The following is a 22,076-nucleotide window of genomic DNA, read 5'->3' as shown; positions in this document are numbered from 1 at the left end:
CTATGCTTAGACCACCTTCAACACTGAAAATAGAGTAGACCACTATTTTACAACATGTCATGTTCTTCACCCTGAAAGTAGGCTATGGGCCAGGATAAATTGTAATCCATAGTTTGGCTTTCTGTGAACAGACACTACAATCTCCAGCTAACTTTAGCCACCACTAGCTAAAAATCAATGGAAGGGATTGGGTCATGTGATCCCCCATGAGCAAAATCAATACCATATATGGTTTGGATGTTTCTTAAAGGTGATTTTGCCATTTAAAAAATGCCCTCATCATTACCATTGAGTTTTAGCTAGCGGTGGCTATAGTTAGCTGAAGTTTGTTGTGGCTGTTTAAGAAAAACCCAAGCCATGGATTGCAATTTCTCCTGACCCATAGAAGACTACTTTCAGGGTGAGGAATCATCAAACATGTTGGTGAACTACTCCTTCAATAGGTTCTAGCCTTTTTTGTTGTTGTCTACGACTAAAATGGAGGGGGTTGAATAATCTCAATTCTGATCACAACAGAAATCCCTGAGCAAAGTATGAGTAGTCAGCCATTGCAAATATCAATCTCTGTAGCGTTGTTGATTAATGCTGATCAGTCGCGGCACACAGTCTGAAAGTTAGGCTGTTGGGAGCGGAGCAGATTTACACCCTTCGGCTGTCTGGCTCTCCCTTTCATGATTTATTCAAGACAATCTGAAAGATTTTTGTTGTGTGAAGATGGAAGGGGAACAAAATGCATAGACGAGGGGAAAAGTGGATTGTGGCTTAAATTTCCCCTTTCCTCCAGATCAGAGAGAATACTATACAGTGGTGGTCATTACCGGGAGGGTGGGCCGTGTTTACACCGGGTGGGCAAGGCTGTGTCTGTCTGATGCTTATCACAGGAAGGCGCAGTCGTATCTGTCTAATTTGTACTGAGGTGTGAAAGGCGAGAAGCAGACAGAGACCTGGAACACAGCTGATAAGGGAGGAGACACTCAAACCAAACACCAGACAGCGTTACCTGGCTCAGTCAGTCAGTCTCAGACAGACAGCGTTACCTGGCTCAGTCAGTCAGTCTCAGACAGACAGCGTTACCTGGCTCAGTCAGTCAGTCTCAGACAGACAGCGTTACCTCTGGCTCAGTCAGTCAGTCTCAGACAGACAGCGTTACCTGGCTCAGTCAGTCAGTCTCAGACAGACACTCACACATACAGTTGAAGTCGGAAGTTTACAAACACTTAGGTTGGAGTCATTAAAGCTCGTTTTTCAACCACTCCACAAATTTCTTGTTAACAAACTATAGTTTTGGCAAGTCGGTTAGGACTAGAGGTCGACCGATTATGATTTTTCAATGCTGCCGATACCGATTATTGGAGGACCAAAAAAGCCGATACAGATTAATAGGCCGATGTAAAAAATATATACTTGTAATAATGACAATTACAACAATAATGAATGAACACTTATTTTAACTTAATATAATATATCAATAAATCAATTTAGCCTCAAGTAAATGAAACATGTTCAATTTGGTTAAAATAATGCAAAAACAAAGTGTTGGAGAAGAAAGTAAAAGTGTAATATGTGCTAACGTTTAAGTTCCTTGCTCAGAACATATGAAAGCTGGTGGTTCCTTTTAACATGAGTCTTCCATATTCCCAGGTAAGACGTTTTAGGTTGTAGTTAGTATAGGAATTATAGGACTATTTCCCTCTATACCGTTTGTATTTCATTAACCTTTGACTATTGGATGTTCTTATAGTCACTTTAGTATTGCCAGTGTAACAGTATAGCTTCCGTCCCTCTCCTCGCTCCTCCCTGGGCTCGAACCAGCAACACAATGACAACAGCCATCAAAACAATGCAGCGTTACCCATGCAGAGCAAGGGAAACAACCACCCCAAGGCTCAGAGCGAGTGCAGTTTGAAACGCTATTAGCGCGCGCTAACTAGCCAGACATTTCACTTCGGTTACACCAGCCTCATCTCGGGAGTTGACAGGCTTGAAGTCATAAACAGCGCAATGCTTGACGCACAAGGAAGAGCTGCTGGCAAAACGCACAAAAGTGCTGTTTGAATGAATGTTTACAAGCCTGCTTCTGCCTACCACAGCTCAGTCAGATACTTAGATACTTGTATACTTGTATGCTCAGTCAAATTATATGCAACGCTAGATAATATCTAGTAATATCATCAACCATGTGTAGTGAACTAATGATTATGATTGATTGTTTTTATAAAGATAAGTTTAATGCTAGCCAGCAACTTACCTTGGCTTACTGGATTCGCGTAACAGGCAGTCTCCTTGTGGAGTGCAACGAGAGAGAGGCAGGTCATTATTGCGTTGGACTAGTTAACTGTAAGGTTGCAAGATTGGTTCCCCCGAGCTGACAAGGTGAAAATCTGTCGTTCTGATCCTGAACGAGGCAGTTAACCCACCGTTCCTAGGCCGTCATTGAAAATAAGAATGTGTTCTTAACTGACTTGCCTAGTTAAGTAAAGATTAAGTAAAGGTGTAAAAAATAAATAAAAATAAATAAAATGGCAAATCGGCGCCCAAAAATGCTAATTTTCGATATTTATGAAAACTTGAAATCGGCCCTAATTAAATCGGCCATTCCGATTAATCAGTCGACCTCTAGTTAGGACATCTACTTTGTGCATGACAAGTAATTTTTACAACAATTGTCACTTATAATTCACTGTAGCACAATTCCAGTGGGTCAGAAGTTTACATACGCTAAGTTGACTGTGCCTTTAAACAGCTTGGAAAATTCCAGAAAATGACACCATGCCTTTAGAAGCGTCTGATGGGCTAATTGACAATCAGTCAATTGGAGGTGTACCTGTGGATGTATTTCAAGGCCTACCTTCAAACTCATTGCTTGACATCATACGAAAATCAGCCAAGACGAGTCCTAAATCGACATAACCTGAAAGGCCGCTCAGCAAGGAAGAAGCCACTGCTCCAAAACCGCCTTTAAAAAATCCAGACTACGGTTTGCAACTGCATATGGGGACAAAGGTCGTACTTTTTGGAGGAAAATGGAACTGTTTGGCCATAATGACCATCGTTATGTTTGGAGGAAAAAGGGGAGGCTTGCAAGCATAAGAACACCATCCTAACCATGAAGCCTGGGGGTGGCAGCATCATGTTGTGGGGGGTGCTTTGCTGTAAGAGGGACTGGTGCACTTCACAAATTAGATGGCATCATGATGTAGGAAAATGATGTGGATATATTGAAGCAACATCTCAAGACATTTTACATTTACATTTACATTTAAGTCATTTAGCAGACGCTCTTATCCAGAGCGACTTACAAATTGGTGCATTCACCTTATGACATCCAGTGGGACAGTCACTTAACAATAGTGCATCTAAAACTTAGGGGGGGTGGGGTGAGAGGGATTACTTAACCTATCCTAGGTATTTCTTAAAGAGGTGGGGTTTCAGGTGTCTCCGGAAGGTGGTGATTGACTCCGCTGTCCTGGCGTCGTGAGGGAGTTTGTTCCACCATTGGGGGGCCAGGGCAGCGAACAGTTTTGACTGGGCTGAGCGGGAGCTGTACTTCCTCAGTGGTAGGGAGGCGAGCAGGCCAGAGGTGGATGAACGCAGTGCCCTTGTTCGGGTGTAGGGCCTGATCAGAGCCTGGAGGTACTGAGGTGCCGTTCCCCTCACAGCTCCGTAGGCAAGCACCATGGTCTTGTAGCGGATGCGAGCTTCAACTGGAAGCCAGTGGAGAGAACGGAGGAGCGGGGTGACGTGAGAGAACTTGGGAAGGTTGAACACCAGACGGGCTGCGGCGTTCTGGATTAGTTGAAGGGGTTTAATGGAGACATAAAGCAAATGGGTCTTCCAAATGGACAATGACCCCAAGCATACTTCCAAAGTTGTGGCAAAACTGGTTTAAGAACAACACAGTCAAGGTATTGGAGTGGCCATCACAAAGCCCTGATCTCAATCCTATAAAACATTTGTGGGCAGAACTGAAAAAGTGTGTGCAAGCAAAGAGGCCACCAAACCTGACTCAGTCACACCAGCTCTGTCAGGAGGAATGTGCCAAAATTCACCCAACTTATTGTGGGAAGCTTGTGGAAGGCTACTCGAAATGTTTGACCCAAGTTAAACTATTTAAAGGCAATGCTACCAAATACTAAGTGAGTGTATGTAAACTGCTGACCCACTGGGAATGTGATGAAATAAATAAAACTCTACTATTATTCTGACATTTCACATTCTTAAAATAAAGTGGTGATCCTAACTGACCTAAGACAGGGAACTTTACTAGAATTAAATGTCAAGAATTGTGAAAAACTGAGCTTAAATGTATTTGGCTAAGATGTACGTAAACTTCCGACTTCAACTGTATCCCTCATTACACAGACTAATGAGCAGCTTGACTCACCATTGATGTGATGCGACCAGTAACAGTCAATTCTCCTGAGGGAGTCAAGAGGGACTGAACACTCAGTAAGTCAAAGGGGAAACTCTGTACTTGAAGGACACATCATTAGCATTCATTAGTACAAGATGTGCCAAGTGACATGGCTGACTGGATGAAAACATAGGATATACTGCAACTCAGTCCAGAACAGTTCTAATTAGTCAGAGGAAAAATACCTGGGTTCAAATAGTATTTGAAATCGTGCTGCTGTCGCCAGTCAAATCAAATTAGAACTCAACCCAAGAGTTTCTGAGGACACGGGGACGACATGTACTGGTGAGATGTTCACATCTCAGCAGAACACCTCCTGATCCAATTAGAGATACTGGGGGATGAATCCTGTCTGTCCCCGGATTTTACTGACATCAGCCACGACTACATGCCAGTAAACACCCTATCAGATCAGATGACTGCAGGCAGTGTAGGATTGATCAGGTACACAACGCCAACCGGGTTATAGGAGTTTTAAAGGCCGGGAGGTCCAAGCAGTGTCCTATGGTAAGTAGACTTGCATGAGCCTTGGGTTGTGGAGCCGGAACGACTTACTGGAGCAGGAGCCATCTCCTGTTTCTGTAGCGTGAGGCAGCTTGATGTACAAGCACACCCCCTGGACAGGATGCCAGTCTATCGTTGGGCCTTAACACAAATATATCTCTTGAATGCTAAGCAGCGACACACCGGAACCCATTTTTATAGTCTTTGGTATGACTCGGGGATCGAGCCGGGGATCGAACTCCCATCCTTCCAATCTCAGGGAGGTCACAAACCACAAGGACAATGAAATGGTGGAGTAATGTTAACGGGCCGGATAACTAAACCGCTAAGAAACCAACAAGGCTGAATGGTTAAAGAACATAAAACTAAGTTCACCTACTCCAGATAGATTGGCTAAAGCAGATGACAGCATAACTGCTAGCAGGGGTTTATGGCAGAATGCTAAAGCCTCGCTAATCACAGTGCTAACAAGGCTGCATGAGTTCTAAAGTAAAGGTCACCCAGTTGGCAACAACACACCATCAGGCAACCGGATACATTTGGCTGCTTCTCGTAAACTGAGACCTCCAGGGATGGAACCAGCCCTGACGTTTTAAAATGTGAGTCAGCAGCCAGCCTACCTGACAGAGAAGACTCCAGTGTGCGTCACAAATTGCACCCTATACCCTGTATACAGCGCATTCGGAAAGTACTCAGACCCCTTGACTTTTCCCACATTTTGTTACAGCCCTATTCGAAATGCGTAAAAATATATATATTGTCAGCAATCTACACACAATACCCCATAATGACAAAGAGAACACAGGTTTTTAGAAATGTTTGCAAACGTGTCAAAAATTCAGACCCTTTGCTAGGAGACTCGAAATTAAACTCAGGTGCATCCAGCTTCCATTGATCATCCTTGAGATGTTTCTACAACTTGATTGGAGTCCACTTGTGGTAAATTCAGCTGATTGGACATAGAGCTGTGGCGGTCACGAAATGTTGTCAGCCGGTGATCGTCAAGCAAATAAAGTCAGTCTCATGGTAATTGACCCGCGAATTAACATAAACACATTTAGCATCTCCTGGCTACAAGCCATTTTAAAAAGTCTAATAAATCCATGTAATATAGCCTACACCTTCACAAATGATCCATTATTTTCTATTGTGAAATCCAGTTGTAAAAAATATTGCTGAAAGAAAATGGAGTACCACTGAACCAAGAAAGACACTTCCTACACAGAGCACCTCCTAAGGGACACCAATCTAATACAGAGCAGAATAAATACACAGCTAAAACACAGGGGACAGAATAAGCATTGGACTGAGATTCGAGGCGCCTTTGAATAGAATGTTAGTTAAGCCATATGTTCTTTATGACACACACGCAAGCACAAAATCATACCTCCAGGATTTGTACATGTTTTTTGGGGTGATATATGCTGCAAAAAATGCTTGATTCTGCAGCTGTTTTACATTTAAAAAAATGTCATATCATATAAAGCAATAAAAAGTAATGTGTGCTCAGTTCTAGTACGATTTTAAGCAGAATATGCCTTGACGCTGTCTGCGGCATGATCAATTTTCTAGCACGCACATATGAGAGAGAGTTTGTATTTATTATGGATCCCCATTAGCAGCCAAAGCAGAAGCTACTCTTCCTGGGGTCCAGCAAAATGTCTCTGAAGCCGCTGCGCTCAGCCGGAGTAGATTGGCTCAATCCTTCATTGTGATTTATTGATTCATTGCGGCCAGCAGCTCAAACAAAAAAGAATAATGATTATTCTCGAATCAATAAAAATAGTTGTTCAAAAAGAATGAATCGTTTGCCAACTGCACATCACTACCACAGATGTCCCTGCTATGGCTTTGGTTATCTGCCGACTTCCGCTGCTGCGGTGGCTGTGCGGACATTCTTTGAACATTCTTCTCGGATTCGAAGTTTCTCTTGTGTTCCTGCACAACAATTCATCCCCACTTTCATGTAAAATAGAGATGGTCAACTGGCAGCCCCCCTTTTGTAGGCACGCGGATCAATTTCCAAACTCAGTCAGGGTCTGAACTATTTGCACATCATCTTCTGCACATCTATCACTCCAGTGTTTAATTGCTAAATTGTAATTATTTCGCCACTATGGCCTATTTATTGCCTTACCTCCCTAATCTTGCTCCATTTGCACACACTTGTACATAGATTTTTCTATTGTGTTATTGACTGTACGTTTGTTTATTCCATGTGTAACTCTGGGTTGTTGTTTTGGTCACACTGCTTTGCTTCATCTTGGCCAGGTCGCAGTTGTAAATGAGAACTTGTTCTCAACTGGCCTACCTGGTTAAATAAAGGTGAAAAACACACAAAAAACTACTTACTGCTCAGAGTTACAATAGTAGAATACAAAAGGTGCAATTTCTAAATGTGGTTGTGCATAAGCAGTTTCCCTCCTTACGTCACTCAATTAACAATGTCAACTAAAATTATTTTGGATTGGTAAATTAGCTGGCTCGACCATCTAAATTTGTAGTAATCATTGTTAAATTACCGACAATCTCACTCAGATGTCATATTAAAAACTGCAAATATTTATCTCCCTCCTCCATATAGAAAAATGTGTAGAATTGCAGATAATTAGTTGCACAATTGCAAAGACTTCTCCGATCCATGACAAAATGTGTAGAATTGCAGAGCCGCGAACCACTGCAGCCCCTCAAGATGAGTTCATATTTTTTGTGGACCCCACCCCCTTCCAAATTACACATCGCTGATGTAAAACATTGGGAAATAGTTTTGCACGGTCTTCAGCCGTGACAACAGTTGGTACAAAAAAATACCAACTAGCCAACTAGCCAGCTAGCCCCCGAATAGCAACACTGCAGAAACTATTACACTCAACGGAACGACTTGATTAGTGTAGTGTCAACAACGCACCCACTGCCAGCTGGCCTACTTCAGCAGTACTGTATCATTTTAATCATTTTAGTCAATAAGATTCTTGCTACGTAGCTTAACTTTCTGAACATTCGAGACGTGTAGTCCACTTGTCATTCCAATCTCCTTTGCATTAGCGTAGCCTCTTCTGTAGCCTGTCAACTATGTGTCTGTTTATCCCTGTTCTCTCCTCTCTGCACAGACCATACAAACGCTCCTCACCGCGTGGCCGCGGCCACCCTACTCTGGTGGTCCCAGCGCGCACGACCCACGTGGAGTTCCAGGTCTCCGGTAGCCTCTGGAACTGCCAATCTGCGGTCAACAAGGCAGAGTTCATCTCAGTCTATGCCTCCCTCCAGTCCCTCGACTTCTTGGCACTGACGGAAACATGGATCACCACAGACAACACTGCTACTCCTACTGCTCTCTCTTCGTCCGCCCACGTGTTCTCGCACACCCCGAGAGCGTCTGGTCAGCGGGGTGGTGGCACCGGGATCCTCATCTCTCCCAAGTGGTCATTCTCTCTTTCTCCCCTTACCCATCTGTCTATCGCCTCCTTTGAATTCCATGCTGTCACAGTTACTAGCCCTTTCAAGCTTAACATCCTTATCATTTATCGCCCTCCAGGTTCCCTCGGAGAGTTCATCAATGAGCTTGATGCCTTGATAAGCTCCTTTCCTGAGGACGGCTCACCTCTCACAGTTCTGGGCGACTTTAACCTCCCCACGTCTACCTTTGACTCATTCCTCTCTGCCTCCTTCTTTCCACTCCTCTCCTCTTTTGACCTCACCCTCTCACCTTCCCCCTACTCACAAGGCAGGCAATACGCTCGACCTCATCTTTACTAGATGCTGTTCCTCCACTAACCTCATTGCAACTCCCCTCCAAGTCTCCGACCACTGCCTTGTATCCTTTTCCCGCTCGCTCTCATCCAACACCTCCCACACTGCCCCTACTCGGATGGTATCGCGCCGTCCCAACCTTCGCTCTCTCTCCCCCGCTATTCTCTCCTCTTCCATCCTATCATCTCTTCCCTCCGCTCAAACCTTCTCCCACCTATCTCCTGATTCTGCCTCCTCAACCCTCCTCTCCTCCCTCTCTGCATCCCTTGACTCTCTATGTCCCCTATCCTCCAGGCCGGCTCGGTCCTCCCCTCCCGCTCCGTGGCTCGATGACTCATTGCGAGCTCACAGAACAGGGATCCGGGCAGCCGAGCGGAAATGGAGGAAAACTCGCCTCCCTGCGGACCTGGCATCCTTTCACTCCCTCCTCTCTACATTTTCCTCCTCTGTCTCTGCTGCTAAAGCCACTTTCTACCACGCTAAATTCCAAGCATCTGCCTCTAACCCTAGGAAGCTCTTTGCCACCTTCTCCTCCCTCCTGAATCCTCCACCCCCCCCCTCCCTCTCTGCAGATGACTTCGTCAACCATTTTGAAAAGAAGGTCGACGACATCCGATCCTCGTTTGCTAAGTCAAACGACACCGCTGGTTCTGCTCACACTGCCCTACCCTGTGCTCTGACCTCTTTCTCCCCTCTCTCTCCAGATGAAATCTCACGTCTTGTGACGGCCGGCCGCCCAACAACCTGCCCGCTTGACCCTATCCCCTCCCTCTCTTCTCCAGACCATTTCCGGAGACCTTCTCCCTTACCTCACCTCGCTCATCAACTCATCCCTGACCGCTGGCTACGTCCCTTCCGTCTTCAAGAGAGCGAGAGTTGCACCCCTTCTGAAAAAACCTACACTCGATCCCTCCGATGTCAACAATTACAGACCAGTATCCCTTCTTTCTTTTCTCTCCAAAACTCTTGAACGTGCCGTCCTTGGCCAGCTCTCCCGCTATCTCTCTCTGAATGACCTTCTTGATCCAAATCAGTCAGGTTTCAAGACTAGTCATTCAACTGAGACTGCTCTCCTCTGTATCACGGAGGCGCTCCGCACTGCTAAAGCTAACTCTCTCCTCTGCTCTCATCCTTCTAGATCTGTCGGCTGCCTTCGATACTGTGAACCATCAGATCCTCCTCTCCACCCTCTCCGAGTTGGGCATCTCCGGCGCGGCCCACGCTTGGATTGCGTCCTACCTGACAGGTCGCTCCTACCAGGTGGCGTGGCGAGAATCTGTCTCCTCACCACGCGCTCTCACCACTGGTGTCCCCCAGGGCTCTGTTCTTGGCCCTCTCCTATTCTCGCTATACACCAAGTCACTTGGCTCTGTCATAACCTCACATGGTCTCTCTTATCATTGCTATGCAGACGACACACAATTAATCTTCTCCTTTCCCCCTTCTGATGACCAGGTGGCGATCGCATCTCTGCATGTCTGGCAGACATATCAGTGTGGATGACGGATCACCACCTCAAGCTGAACCTCGGCAAGACGGAGCTGCTCTTCCTCCCGGGGAAGGACTGCCCGTTCCATGATCTCGCCATCACGGTTGACAACTCCATTGTGTCCTCCTCCCAGAGCGCCAAGAACCTTGGCGTGATCCTGACAACACCCTGTCGTTCTCAACCAACATCAAGGCGGTGGCCCGTTCCTGTAGGTTCATGCTCTACAACATCCGCAGAGTACAACCCTGCCTCACACAGGAAGCGGCGCAGGTCCTAATCCAGGCACTTGTCATCTCCCGTCTGGATTACTGCAACTCGCTGTTGGCTGGGCTCCCTGCCTGTGCCATTAAACCCTTCAACTCATCCAGAACGCCGCAGCCCGTCTGGTGTTCAACCTTCCCAAGTTCTCTCACGTCACCCCGCTCCTCCGTTCTCTCCACTGGCTTCCAGTTGAAGCTTGCATCCGCTACAAGACCATGGTGCTTGCCTACGGAGCTGTGAAGGGAACGGCACCTCAGTACCTCCAGGCTCTGATCAGGCCCTACACCCAAACAAGGGCACTGCGTTCATCCACCTCTGGCCTGCTCGCCTCCCTACCACTGAGGAAGTACAGCTCCCGCTCAGCCCAGTCAAAACTGTTCGCTGCCCTGGCCCCCCAATGGTGGAACAAACTCCCTCACGACGCCAGGACAGCGGAGTCAATCACCACCTTCCGGAGACACCTGAAACCCCACCTCTTTAAGGAATACCTAGGATAGGATAAGTAATCCCTCTCACCCCCCCCTAAGTTTTAGATGCACTATTGTTAAGTGACTGTCCCACTGGATGTCATAAGGTGAATGCACCAATTTGTAAGTCGCTCTGGATAAGAGCGTCTGCTAAATGACTTAAATGTAAATGTAAATGTGGTAAATGAGATGGATTCCTGTTCATTGTTCTGCCCGTCATCAAATTTCAGCTTCACATGCTGACACCTGGGGAAATACCTTTTGTTCTTATGTGGTTTGATTGGGCGGTTTCCCACGGTAACAGTGCTCAAAATTACAAATCCCCTTTTGATTGGACTGTTTTATGCGGTAAGAGTGCGGTGATTGGTCAAAATTGCGAGCTCTCGCATAATGTCTGTGGATTGGTTGATTTTACATTGAATTATGCAATAGCAGAATCCTGGAGGGACTGAAAAATATACCGTATAATGCAGCTACGGTTTGGGAGAATGTCTGCCTGCTACAATTCTGGCGTTTGGCTTCTAAAGCCCTCTGAGCTTTAAGTCCTACCATCCAAAATGTCACATTTACACAACAACACCGCTGGTCTTTAGGAAACAATACCCACATTCCTCCCTGTTCATGGTCCATCACACAGCAAATCACAGCACTCCATCTACAGTGATAACTGAGGTTTGTGAGCAGATAAGACTGGCCTTTGAGTCACAATAGAAAAATCAACGGCAGGTCTGAACCTCTTGAATGACCATTCAATTGTTTTAATGCCGCCATGGAATCGATTACCATGAAAAAAACCTTTAGGTGACCGCCAAAGGAGCAAAAAGCCCCAGAATGCTTGACGTGGGGGGGGGGTATTTTATTCCACTCAAGTCACACACGTGGGAGTTAGCCTGTCTCAGACAGACAGAAGTAAATTAATTGCAAATGAACCTGAACATCCTTAGCACATACATTTGTTTTGTATGTTACATGTAACCAAGCCCTGCTTCTCAACCGTCTTCCATGTTCCGGGAACGATAGATGGTGTAAGATGGATAGACCCATTACTCTTCCTCCATTTCCATGGGAGCTCAGTACCCGTCTTTCCGTAGGAGCGTCCTGTAGATCAGTGATCACCACATTAGTGAGCCCATTCCTCAGCCTGTCTGACAGTCCCGATGCCATATGCTGCCGAGAACAGATTTAATAAAACTCTCCTCTCGGTTTGGCTGTAGTAATCGATCACTAACACGCATCCCTGGCAACATCAAGGCCAGTCAAATCAGGTAAGATTTGACTTCATCATTAATAGTTTGACTTTCCCCAGGCCACCACTAATATTTAAACACAGGAATGCAGGCAGATTACTGACAGTAATGAAAATGGCTGGTAGCTCAGTGACAGGGCAACAAGATTTACTGATATATGGATGTTTTTGACCACTCATTTACCTGCTATAAACACTAACTGTATGGCATATACTAGAGTGATATTCAAATCGGGACTCCTGCAGGACTCAGTCTAAAATAGGTTGACATTTTTTTAAATAAAATAATTCACCACACCTTATTGGATTTAACATTGCGGAACCAATTTTCTTTATTGTAAACGTAAGTTTAATTGTAAACATTTTGAAAAGACACAAATGTCAATGACAAAATTGGCGCCCCGGAGCTAGTACTTCGATGCACAGCCTTTGGCCAAGAGGACCGCAGACAAATGCCTTTTCGTAGCCATCAATGAGCTTGGTGCACCTTTCTACTGACAATTGACCCACTTCTCAGCAGCAAACTGCTCTAATTCTTCAATATTTCAGGGGTTCCCTCCACCAACTGCTGTTTTCAGATCTCGCAAAAGGTTTCTGAAATGACGTCAGAGACATGGAGATGAACGAACATGGTACGATATTGGACATAGTATATCATCAAATAGATGATAGTATACCACTAACCCTAACCCATCTAGTTGTTCCTGATATCTGTACATGCAAAAAGCATGTGGCAAGAAAGGAGCAAATTGTACTTCGATGGAAAGGCCTCTCATGGTTCATGGACGTAATGCAACATTGTGAAAAAACAAGTTATCCACATCCCCACACAGCCCTTCGGAGCACCTTCTCAGAAAGGAGAATTACAAAGGAACTGGGAAACAGAGGGGTACCAATCCAAAATACAGAAGTAAGAAGAGCTTTAGGTTTTGCTTCGGCATTTTATTTGTGGAGCAGCCCGAGACTCCATTCAACACTAAACTAAAAAAGACCAAAGACAAGAAAGATAGGTCTTCTCATGTTAAGATTCTGACACAGCAGCAGCAGAAGTGCAGAACCGTAGCCCGTGGCGACCAGGGTTGCCAAACATCATCTTTCAGTTGAACTCATAAACAGACCGAGCGAATGTCTACAGTCTCTCTTGATGCGTGTCCGAAATGGCACCCTATTCCCTATGTAGTGCACTACTTTTGACCAGAGCTCAAGGTACCCCGCTAAAGAGAACGTGTTCTCAATGACGTACCTAAAGGCAAACTCAATAAAGGGAACAGGGTGCTATTCTAGACACAGCCATGATCCCTTTCTGCAGTCTCCTGGTTCACAACAAGCCCTTCATCAATCATAGCATGACCAATCACAGTGATATCTGAAACAGATTCAAACTCATAACTGGAACCCATTTGTCGTGACAAGCTGTCTGACCTGTGCTACTGTCAAGGTCAGAGGGAGAGAGCGAGAGGTGGGGTGAAGGATAGAGGGAGAGGAGAGAGCGAGAGGTGGGGTGAAGGATAGAGGGAGAGGAGAGAGCGAGAGGTGGGGTGAAGGATAGAGGGAGAGGAGAGAGCGAGAGGTGGGGTGAAGGATAGAGGGAGGGGAGAGAGCGAGAGGTGGGGTGAAGGATAGAGGGAGGGGAGAGAGCGAGAGGTGGGGTGAAGGATAGAGGGAGGGGAGAGAGCGAGAGGTGGGGTGAAGGGATAGAGGGAGGAGAGAGCGAGAGGAGAGAGGATAGAGGGAGGGGGGAGAGGGAGGGAGAGGTGGAGTGAAGGATAGAGGGAGAGGAGAGAGCGAGAGGTGGAGTGAAGGATAGAGGGAGAGGAGAGAGCGAGAGGTAGAGGGAGAGAGCGAGAGATGGAGTGAAGGATAGAGGGAGAGATGGAGTGAAGGATAGAGGGAGAGAGCGAGAGATGGAGTGAAGGATAGAGGGAGAGAGCGAGAGATGGAGTGAAGGATAGAGGGAGAGGTGGAGTGAAGGATAGAGGGAGAGATGGAGTGAAGGATAGAGGGAGAGAGCGAGAGATGGAGTGAAGGATAGAGCGAGAGATGGAGTGAAGGATAGAGGGAGAGAGCGAGAGATGGAGTGAAGGATAGAGGGAGAGAGCGAGAGATGGAGTGAAGGATAGAGGGAGAGATGGAGTGAAGGATAGAGGGAGAGAGCGAGAGATGGAGTGAAGGATAGAGGGAGAGAGCGAGAGGTGGAGTGAAGGATAGAGGGAGAGGAGAGAGCGAGAGGTGGGGTGAAGGATAGAGGGAGGGGAGAGAGCGAGAGGTGGGGTGAAGGATAGAGGGAGAGGAGAGAGCGAGAGGTGGAGTGAAGGATAGAGGGAGAGGAGAGAGCGAGAGGTGGAGTGAAGGATAGAGGGAGAGGAGAGAGCGAGAGGTGGAGTGAAGGATAGAGGGAGAGATGGAGTGAAGGATAGAGGGAGAGAGCGAGAGGTGGAGTGAAGGATAGAGGGAGAGATGGAGTGAAGGATAGAGAGAGCGAGAGATGGAGAGGATGGAGGTGGAGTGAAGGATAGAGGGAGAGCGAGAGATGGAGTGAAGGATGGAGTGAAGGGATGGGGTGAAGGAGAGGGAGAGGTAGAGGGGTGAAGGATAGAAGGAGAGGGAGAGAGCGAGAGGTGGGGTGAAGGATAGAGGGAGGAGAGGAGAGGTGGGGTGAAGGATAGAGGGAGAGAGAGAGCGAGAGGTGGGGTGAAGGATAGAGGGAGGGAGAGAGCGAGAGGTGGGGTGAAGGATAGAGGGGAGAGAGCGAGAGGTGGGGTGAAGGATAGAGGGAGGGAGAGAGCGAGAGAGGGGGAGGAAGGATAGAGGGAGAGGTGGAGTGAAGGATAGAGGGAGATAGAGGGAGAGAGCGAGAGATGGAGGAAGGATAGAAGGATGGAGAAGAGAGAGCGAGAGATGGAGTGAAGGATAGAGGGAGAGATGGAGTGAAGGATAGAGGGAGAGAGCGAGAGATGGAGTGAAGGATAGAGGGAGAGAGATGGAGTGAAGGATAGAGGGAGAGATGGAGTGAAGGATAGAGGGAGAGATGGAGTGAAGGATAGAGGGAGAGAGCGAGAGATGGAGTGAAGGATAGAGGGAGAGATGGAGTGAAGGATAGAGAGAGGAGAGATGGAGTGAAGGATAGAGGGAGAGAGCGAGAGGTGGAGTGAAGGATAGAGGGAGAGATGGAGTGAAGGATAGAGGGAGAGAGCGAGAGGTGGAGTGAAGGATAGAGGGAGAGGAGAGAGCGAGAGGTGGGGTGAAGGATAGAGGGAGGGGAGAGAGCGAGAGGTGGGGTGAAGGATAGAGGGAGAGGAGAGAGCGAGAGGTGGAGTGAAGGATAGAGGGAGAGGAGAGAGCGAGAGGTGGAGTGAAGGATAGAGGGAGAGGAGAGAGCGAGAGGTGGAGTGAGGCGAGAGGTGGAGTGAAGGAGAGGAGAGAGCGAGAGGTGGAGTGAAGGATAGAGGGAGAGATGGAGTGAAGGATAGAGGGAGAGAGCGAGAGGTGGAGTGAAGGATAGAGGGAGAGAGCGAGAGATGGAGTGAAGGATAGAGGGAGAGGTGGAGTGAAGGATAGAGGGAGAGAGCGAGAGATGGAGTGAAGGATAGAGGGAGAGAGCGAGAGATGGAGTGAAGGATAGAGGGAGAGGTGGAGTGAAGGATAGAGGGAGAGAGCGAGAGATGGAGTGAAGGATAGAGGGAGAGATGGAGTGAAGGATAGAGGGAGAGATGGAGTGAAGGATAGAGGGAGAGAGCGAGAGATGGAGTGAAGGATAGAGGGAGAGAGCGAGAGATGGAGTGAAGGATAGAGGGAGAGATGGAGTGAAGGATAGAGGGAGAGATGGAGTGAAGGATAGAGGGAGAGAGCGAGAGGTGGAGTGAAGGATAGAGGGAGAGATGGAGTGAAGGATAGAGGGAGAGATGGAGGGAAGGATAGAGGGAGAGAGCGAGAGGTGGAGTGAAGGATAGAGGGAGAGAGCGAGAGGTGGAGTGAAGGATAGAGGGAGAGGAGAGAGGTGGAGTGAAGGATAGAGGGAGAGGGCAGAGTGAAAGAAACTTCATAAAAGAAGAGTATCAAAAGTGCCTTCAGTCATATTCTGTATGGCAGTAATAAAACCCAGGTCAACGTCACAGATTTCCATCATGAGCGTCGCTCCTGTTTTCATTCAGCCCATCATTCATCAGATTCTCATTTATTTCACCTCGTCTCTCTCCAAATAACTTAAAAAGCCACATGTCCACAAAATGACTAGTGGCATTCAGCCAGTGTAAGGGGACAGAATACCGATGAGAACAGATCAATAAAAAAACTAGCCTTTATATACAAATGACTTCTATCTGACTGTGTGTGGGTCAATAATAAGCATGGCTGAACGCCACACAGCTCAACCTCAAAAACAGACGTAGAGGCATCAAGCAGACTGTTTTTAAACAGGCCATTCAGTTAAAACGTGTTGTGTGAGGAACTTCTCTTACCAGCCAGCCAAATGTAGGAGGACTGAGAGTTGGGCTCTCTGGAGAATCAATTAAAACACTGTGGTGCTGTCATCATTTGGGGCGGTGGGTAGCCTAGTGGTTAGAGTGTTGGGCCTGTAACAGAAAGGTTGCTGGATCGAATCCCCGAGCTGACATGGTCGTTCTGCCCCTGAATACGGCAGTTAACCCACTGTTCCCCAGTAGGCCATTATTGTAAATAAGAATTTGTTCTTGCCTAGTTAAATAAAAATACATTTAAAATCATTAGCAATGCAACCAGTACAGTCTTTACAACACACGAGACCAGTGAGTGACAGAGAGCAGCGAACATAAGCACCAACGCAGAGGTAGAGAAACGTGACTTAGGAAGAGCAATACTTTATTATCCATTGTCAGAGTGCGCCAACTTGTAGTCCTAAAACCCGGGAAATAAGTTACCCCAGGTTCATTCGGGCATCTCTATGGGGAATTAATAGGCTTTTGGAATAAACGCAAGAAATAAGGGGTGAGGTTAACACAGGCTTAGGAGATGCTCTGTCCTATGAGACAATAGCAGATCTTTATGAATGATGTGCTTTGTGTATTTTATAATTACATAAACTCTTCAAAATTCACAAAGTGTCATCAGCTGATGAAGATTCCAGGAACAAATTGTGTAAGTTCTCCTACACCTTGTGTTTACCACAGACCTTATTTTCCACATTTATCCAAAAGCGCCATTCGTTTTCATCATGCTTTGTCCAACGAACCACGGCAGAGTTACACGCCATTACTATTACTCTATTTTCTGAACATGCAGAGAACGGACAGATTTGTTTTTTTCCCAGGCAGGCAGACTCTGGACAGCCCTACTGAGACAAAGAGAGAAGGCTGCTGGAGAGGACCCAGGAGTCTGTCCCGACACATTAGCAGCCATCAGACGTCACTAAACACCATTATCTAGCTTCGAGGCTGGAGGTGCACGGCCTGCACACATTAGTGGATGTACCAGGAAAAGCAGCACTATAATCAATGTGTGTGTGTGTGTGTGTGCATGTGAAATGATTTTATTCTCAGAATCCTTTCCTTGAAGAGAGATATGTGTGTGTGTGTGTGTATGTATAGTTCTGTCTGTGTATGGCAGATATGAGGAGCTCAGAATAACACACAACGCAGAGAGCCCAGCACACTGCTGTAACCCGGTCAGGAGACTATAGAATTGTGAGACACAATAAAGGTAGTGTTCATGACAGAATGTATTTTCATGGTCCTTCATTCAGTATACATACCTTTTTAAAATTGTGGTAGTTACTATGTATGTATGCATGTATGCATGTATGTATGTATGTATATATATATATATATTCCTCACCTCCTTGTCCATGCTGTCCAGGTCTTCTTTACAGAATGTGTAGAGAGGGTTGGTCTCTGACATGCTGGGCTGGCGTTCCCTCCGGCGGCAGGAGGGTCCAGGCTGCTCCTCGTCTCGACTGGAGGGACCCGCCGTCTCCCCCTGCTGGTCCTTCTGACCCCCCCTGGTCACACCACAAACAAACAACCATCAGCCAGACACAAACATCTCCAACTATTACCTAATTAGCCATAACCTCATTGTGAATCCCCATGCGATAACTGGGGCGTTTTCAACACCGGTGGTCTGAAAGACGAAGAGACACACAAACACCCAGTGTGTGATTAAAATTACATTCAGCCTCCAGAACACACACTTATCCATTATGTTCTGAACTCCTAGTAGAGGCTCAGGCTTACAGCCTTAGAGGGTAGCTGGAGTATAGAGCTAATATACAACCAGACTAGACATTTAGTCCTGTTAAAAAGGCAGGTGAAATGTGGTTGGCCAAAAACACATTACAGAGTCTGGAACGGGTGATATATATCTACCCCCCTCCATTTGTCTCCAAGTTTGTGTGAGTTTCCAAAGATATTGGAGAAAGTCAAGGACAGGTGTTACGTAGGAAGGATACAGTAAAACTATACATTCATATAATCAAAAAGACAGATGCTACCCATTAAACTTTCCGTTTTTAATCTAGGACAACGTCGACATGTAGCAGGACACAATCTGTGAGTGGAGGGGGAGAACTAGTAGGGAGGAGGGAAAGACGATGAGAGTAGGGGTGCAATTTCGGGGCTTTTAAAAACGCGGTGAAAATGAGATATTTCCCAGTGGGAGAAAGAGCAGTTTGCAGACCAGTGATAGATCCACTGGGATAGTAGGAAATGACAGATATATTCCCTTCATTTTACACTAAGCAGGATACATAACATGTCCTGTTGTTCATAACATGTTCTAAATGAAGTCTACTCAAAATAATAATATTGCCCTTCATTGATGAACCTGATTGGTCTATTTCAGCAAGCTCCTCCTGGCCAATCACATTGTGAGGAACGTTTGGAAATCACAGCCACTTCTCCCAATGGCTGGTATTTGCTACTGTATAGCATTTTACAGATAAAGGAGAACCCAGAAGCGGCCTGTCCTTGAATAAGCTACAAGGAGCTCCTGAGAAGCGAGGCTTAGAGAACATGTTTTGCTAAATGTTTAGGCTATAGGACATCTTAGGACAGCCAAGCTGAGGTTGTGTGTGTGTGGAGCCAAGGTGGGGCGGGGAAAATAATTAGAGCCCGACCAATAACAAATAAACTAGGATGAAAAAAGGCACTCATGCGGCTCTCAACACTAGTGGCCATTCTCATGATGTGTCATTATTGTCACAATGTGTGAAATCAACATTTGAAGCATAGCTACTGGACAATTGCACTTTTGAATGGCAATTTAGGAGATACGGTGTGGAAAAAGTACGCTTTTTAATTTCCCTGCAGTAAAACATCGTATCGGCAGATATCCGTAAGTTTAAGTACCCCGTAAAAATAGGAATCCGACCCCAAAAGAAACATCAGTCGGGCTTTAAAAAAATAAATCGCTCTTTGGGAAGACTGGCACATCTCACATCTATCATGTTGGAGGACCTCATTGAGAACATGGGTGTATCTAGCTGAGGATAAACAAGTGAGACTGGCTGGGGACTGAGTGGTGATGTAGAGAGGAATGTTTCTCAGAAACTGAGAAGGTAAGTATTGAGAGATTAAGGAGGTGAATGACACTCCACATCACCCAGGACGCACTGCAGGCGGGAGCACTTCCTCCTGGCGGTCTCCAATTTGGTGAGGAGCTTCATGTGATGATTCCATTCTAAAACTCAGCTTTCTGCCTCACTGTGTGTGTGTGTGTGTGTGTATGACCAAACCTATTCCTCCGTGTGGCTCAGCATGCATAATACAGCACCATGCTCTGCTGCGAAGCGTCATTGTGATGTTAATAACATGACATACACTACATGACCAAAAGTATGCGAACACTTGCTCATTGAACATCTCATTCTAAAATCATGGGCATTCATATAGAGTCGGTCCCCCCTTTGGTGCTATAACAGCCTCTACTCTTCTGGGAAGACTTTCCACTAGATGTTGGACATTGCTGCTGGGACTTGCCATGAGAACATTAGTGAGGTCGGGCACTAATGTTGGGCGATGCGGTCTGGCTCGCAGTCGATGTTCCAATTCAGCCCAAAGGTGTTTGATGGGGTTTAGGTCAGGGCTCTGTGCAGGCCAGTCAAGTTCTGCCACACCGATCTTGACAAACCCTTTCTGTATGGACCTCGCTTTGTGCAGAGGGGGCATTGTCATGCTGAAACAGGAAAGGGCCTTCCCCAAACTGTTGCCACAAAGTTGGAAGCACAGAATGTGAATGCACAGAATGTCATTGTATGCTGTAGCGTTAAGATTTCCCTTCACTGGAACAAAGAGACCTAACCCGAAACATGAAAAACAGACCCAGACCATTAGTCTTCCTCCAACAAACTTTACAGTTGGCACTATGCAGTTGGGCAGGTAGCTTTTACCTGGCATCCGCCAAACCAAGATTCATCCGTCGAACTGCCAGATGAGGCATGATTCAACACTCCAGAGAACGTGTGTCCACTGCTCCAGAGTCCAATGGCGGAGAGCTTTACACCACTCCAGCCAAAGCTTGGCATTGCGCATGATGATCTTAGGTTTGTGTGTGGCTGCTTGGCCATGGAAACCCATTTCATGAAGCTCCCGAAGAACAACTGTTGTCCTGGCGTTGTTTCCAGAGGCAGTTTGGAACTCTGTAGTGAGTGCTGCAACCGAGGACAGACAATTTCTTCATGGCACAGGGTTCAGAACTCGGCGGCCCGTTCTGTGAGCTTGTGTGGCCTACTACTTCGTGGCTGAGTCGTTGTTGCTCGTAGACGTTTCCACTTCACAACAAAAGCACTTACAGTTGACCGGGGCAGCTCTATCAGGGCACACATTTGACAAACTGACTTGTTGGAAAGGTGGCATCCTATGACAGTGCCACGTTGAACGTCACTCAGCTCTTCTGTAAGGCCATTCTACTACTGACAATGTGTGTCATGATTGCATGGCTGTGTGCTCGATTTATACACCCGTCAGCAACATCCATTCATTTGATGGGGTGTCCACATATATATATATACATATATATACATATATATATATATATATATATACATATACATATACATATATATACATATACATATACATATATACATATACATATATACATATATATATATACATATATATACATACATACATATACATATACATATACATATATATATATACACACAATAGTATCTGGCTGAAAGCAGAAAGCTATGGAGCCACTGGCAGAGACCGTCCGGAAAACAGATGCCAGACAGAGGAAACATTTTGAGCCAGCTCAAAAGGAAAGCATCAACACCAAGCCTAGGATGTTAACCCTTTTTGTACCTGGCAATTGAGGTGTTGAGTAAAGAAACTAAAGCAGCTACCTACACTCTTGAACACAGAAATGCGTGCAAACACCGCAAGTAATAAACCCTTCACGTTGGACTGGGAAGTAGAACTCAGTTAATACAACTACAACTTCTTGTAGCTGCTTGCTGACTTACGAGCAGTTTCCTGTCACATTCATCAAAGCCCCAGCGGGTTTTTTTTTATCTCCTACATTCCAACATTAACATTAACATCTAGCTGTAGAGCAGAGTGAACAGGCAGAAATTCCAGCAGCAAATTGGCTAATCATTTAATTCCAGGAGAACAATCCCAAAGCTGCCAACGCCCACCTGACTTTACGATGCTCACATTTTGATTTCGAGCCTGAGATTCATGTATAGATGGATTTTAGGAGAAAATCCAATTTGGCACAAGAAGGTAAAGGCCGCACACAGCATATAGGCCCCTCAGACCAGGGCATTAGATATAGAAATAAACATGCATCTCCAGAGTCGTAAGTGCTGAACAGGCACTTCACCCTCTAGCAGACAATATATTCTCACTTTCAACACAGCTCTAAAATGACTGGGTCAGAGCTCCGAGGGAGCGTGGCCAGGTCGGTCTGGGAGCTGCCTAACAGCGTAAACGCCTGCTGCTCTGCTGCTAGACAGACAGGTGG

At 46.2% G+C, this 22,076-nt stretch overlaps 1 protein-coding gene across 2 annotated transcripts in view; it reads right to left on the bottom strand.

Moving 5' to 3' along the window:
• The window catches only part of LOC124043402 (RNA polymerase II subunit A C-terminal domain phosphatase-like), a 128,114-nt gene that overhangs the window by 86,712 nt on the left and 19,326 nt on the right, over positions 1–22,076 (bottom strand). The window contains exons 11-13 of one of the 2 annotated variants that reach the window (XR_006840307.1): positions 17,940–18,102; positions 16,589–16,702; positions 12,536–12,725 (exon numbers count right to left, since the gene is read on the bottom strand). Coding sequence is in view for 1 of the 2 variants with exons in the window: in XM_046361983.1 (XP_046217939.1) it covers positions 17,940–18,102 (163 nt within the window). In the remaining variant the exon portion in view is untranslated. Of the gene's footprint in view, positions 1–12,535; positions 12,726–16,588; positions 16,703–17,939; positions 18,103–22,076 lie in introns of those variants that run through there. The other variant, XM_046361983.1, reaches the window with a different exon arrangement.

This window comes from Oncorhynchus gorbuscha, linkage group LG09, assembly GCF_021184085.1.
Source record: "Oncorhynchus gorbuscha isolate QuinsamMale2020 ecotype Even-year linkage group LG09, OgorEven_v1.0, whole genome shotgun sequence".
NCBI lineage: Eukaryota > Metazoa > Chordata > Actinopteri > Salmoniformes > Salmonidae > Oncorhynchus > Oncorhynchus gorbuscha.
Note: the sequence above shows the minus strand (reverse complement) of the source record. Positions and strands in the feature narration are given on the sequence as shown.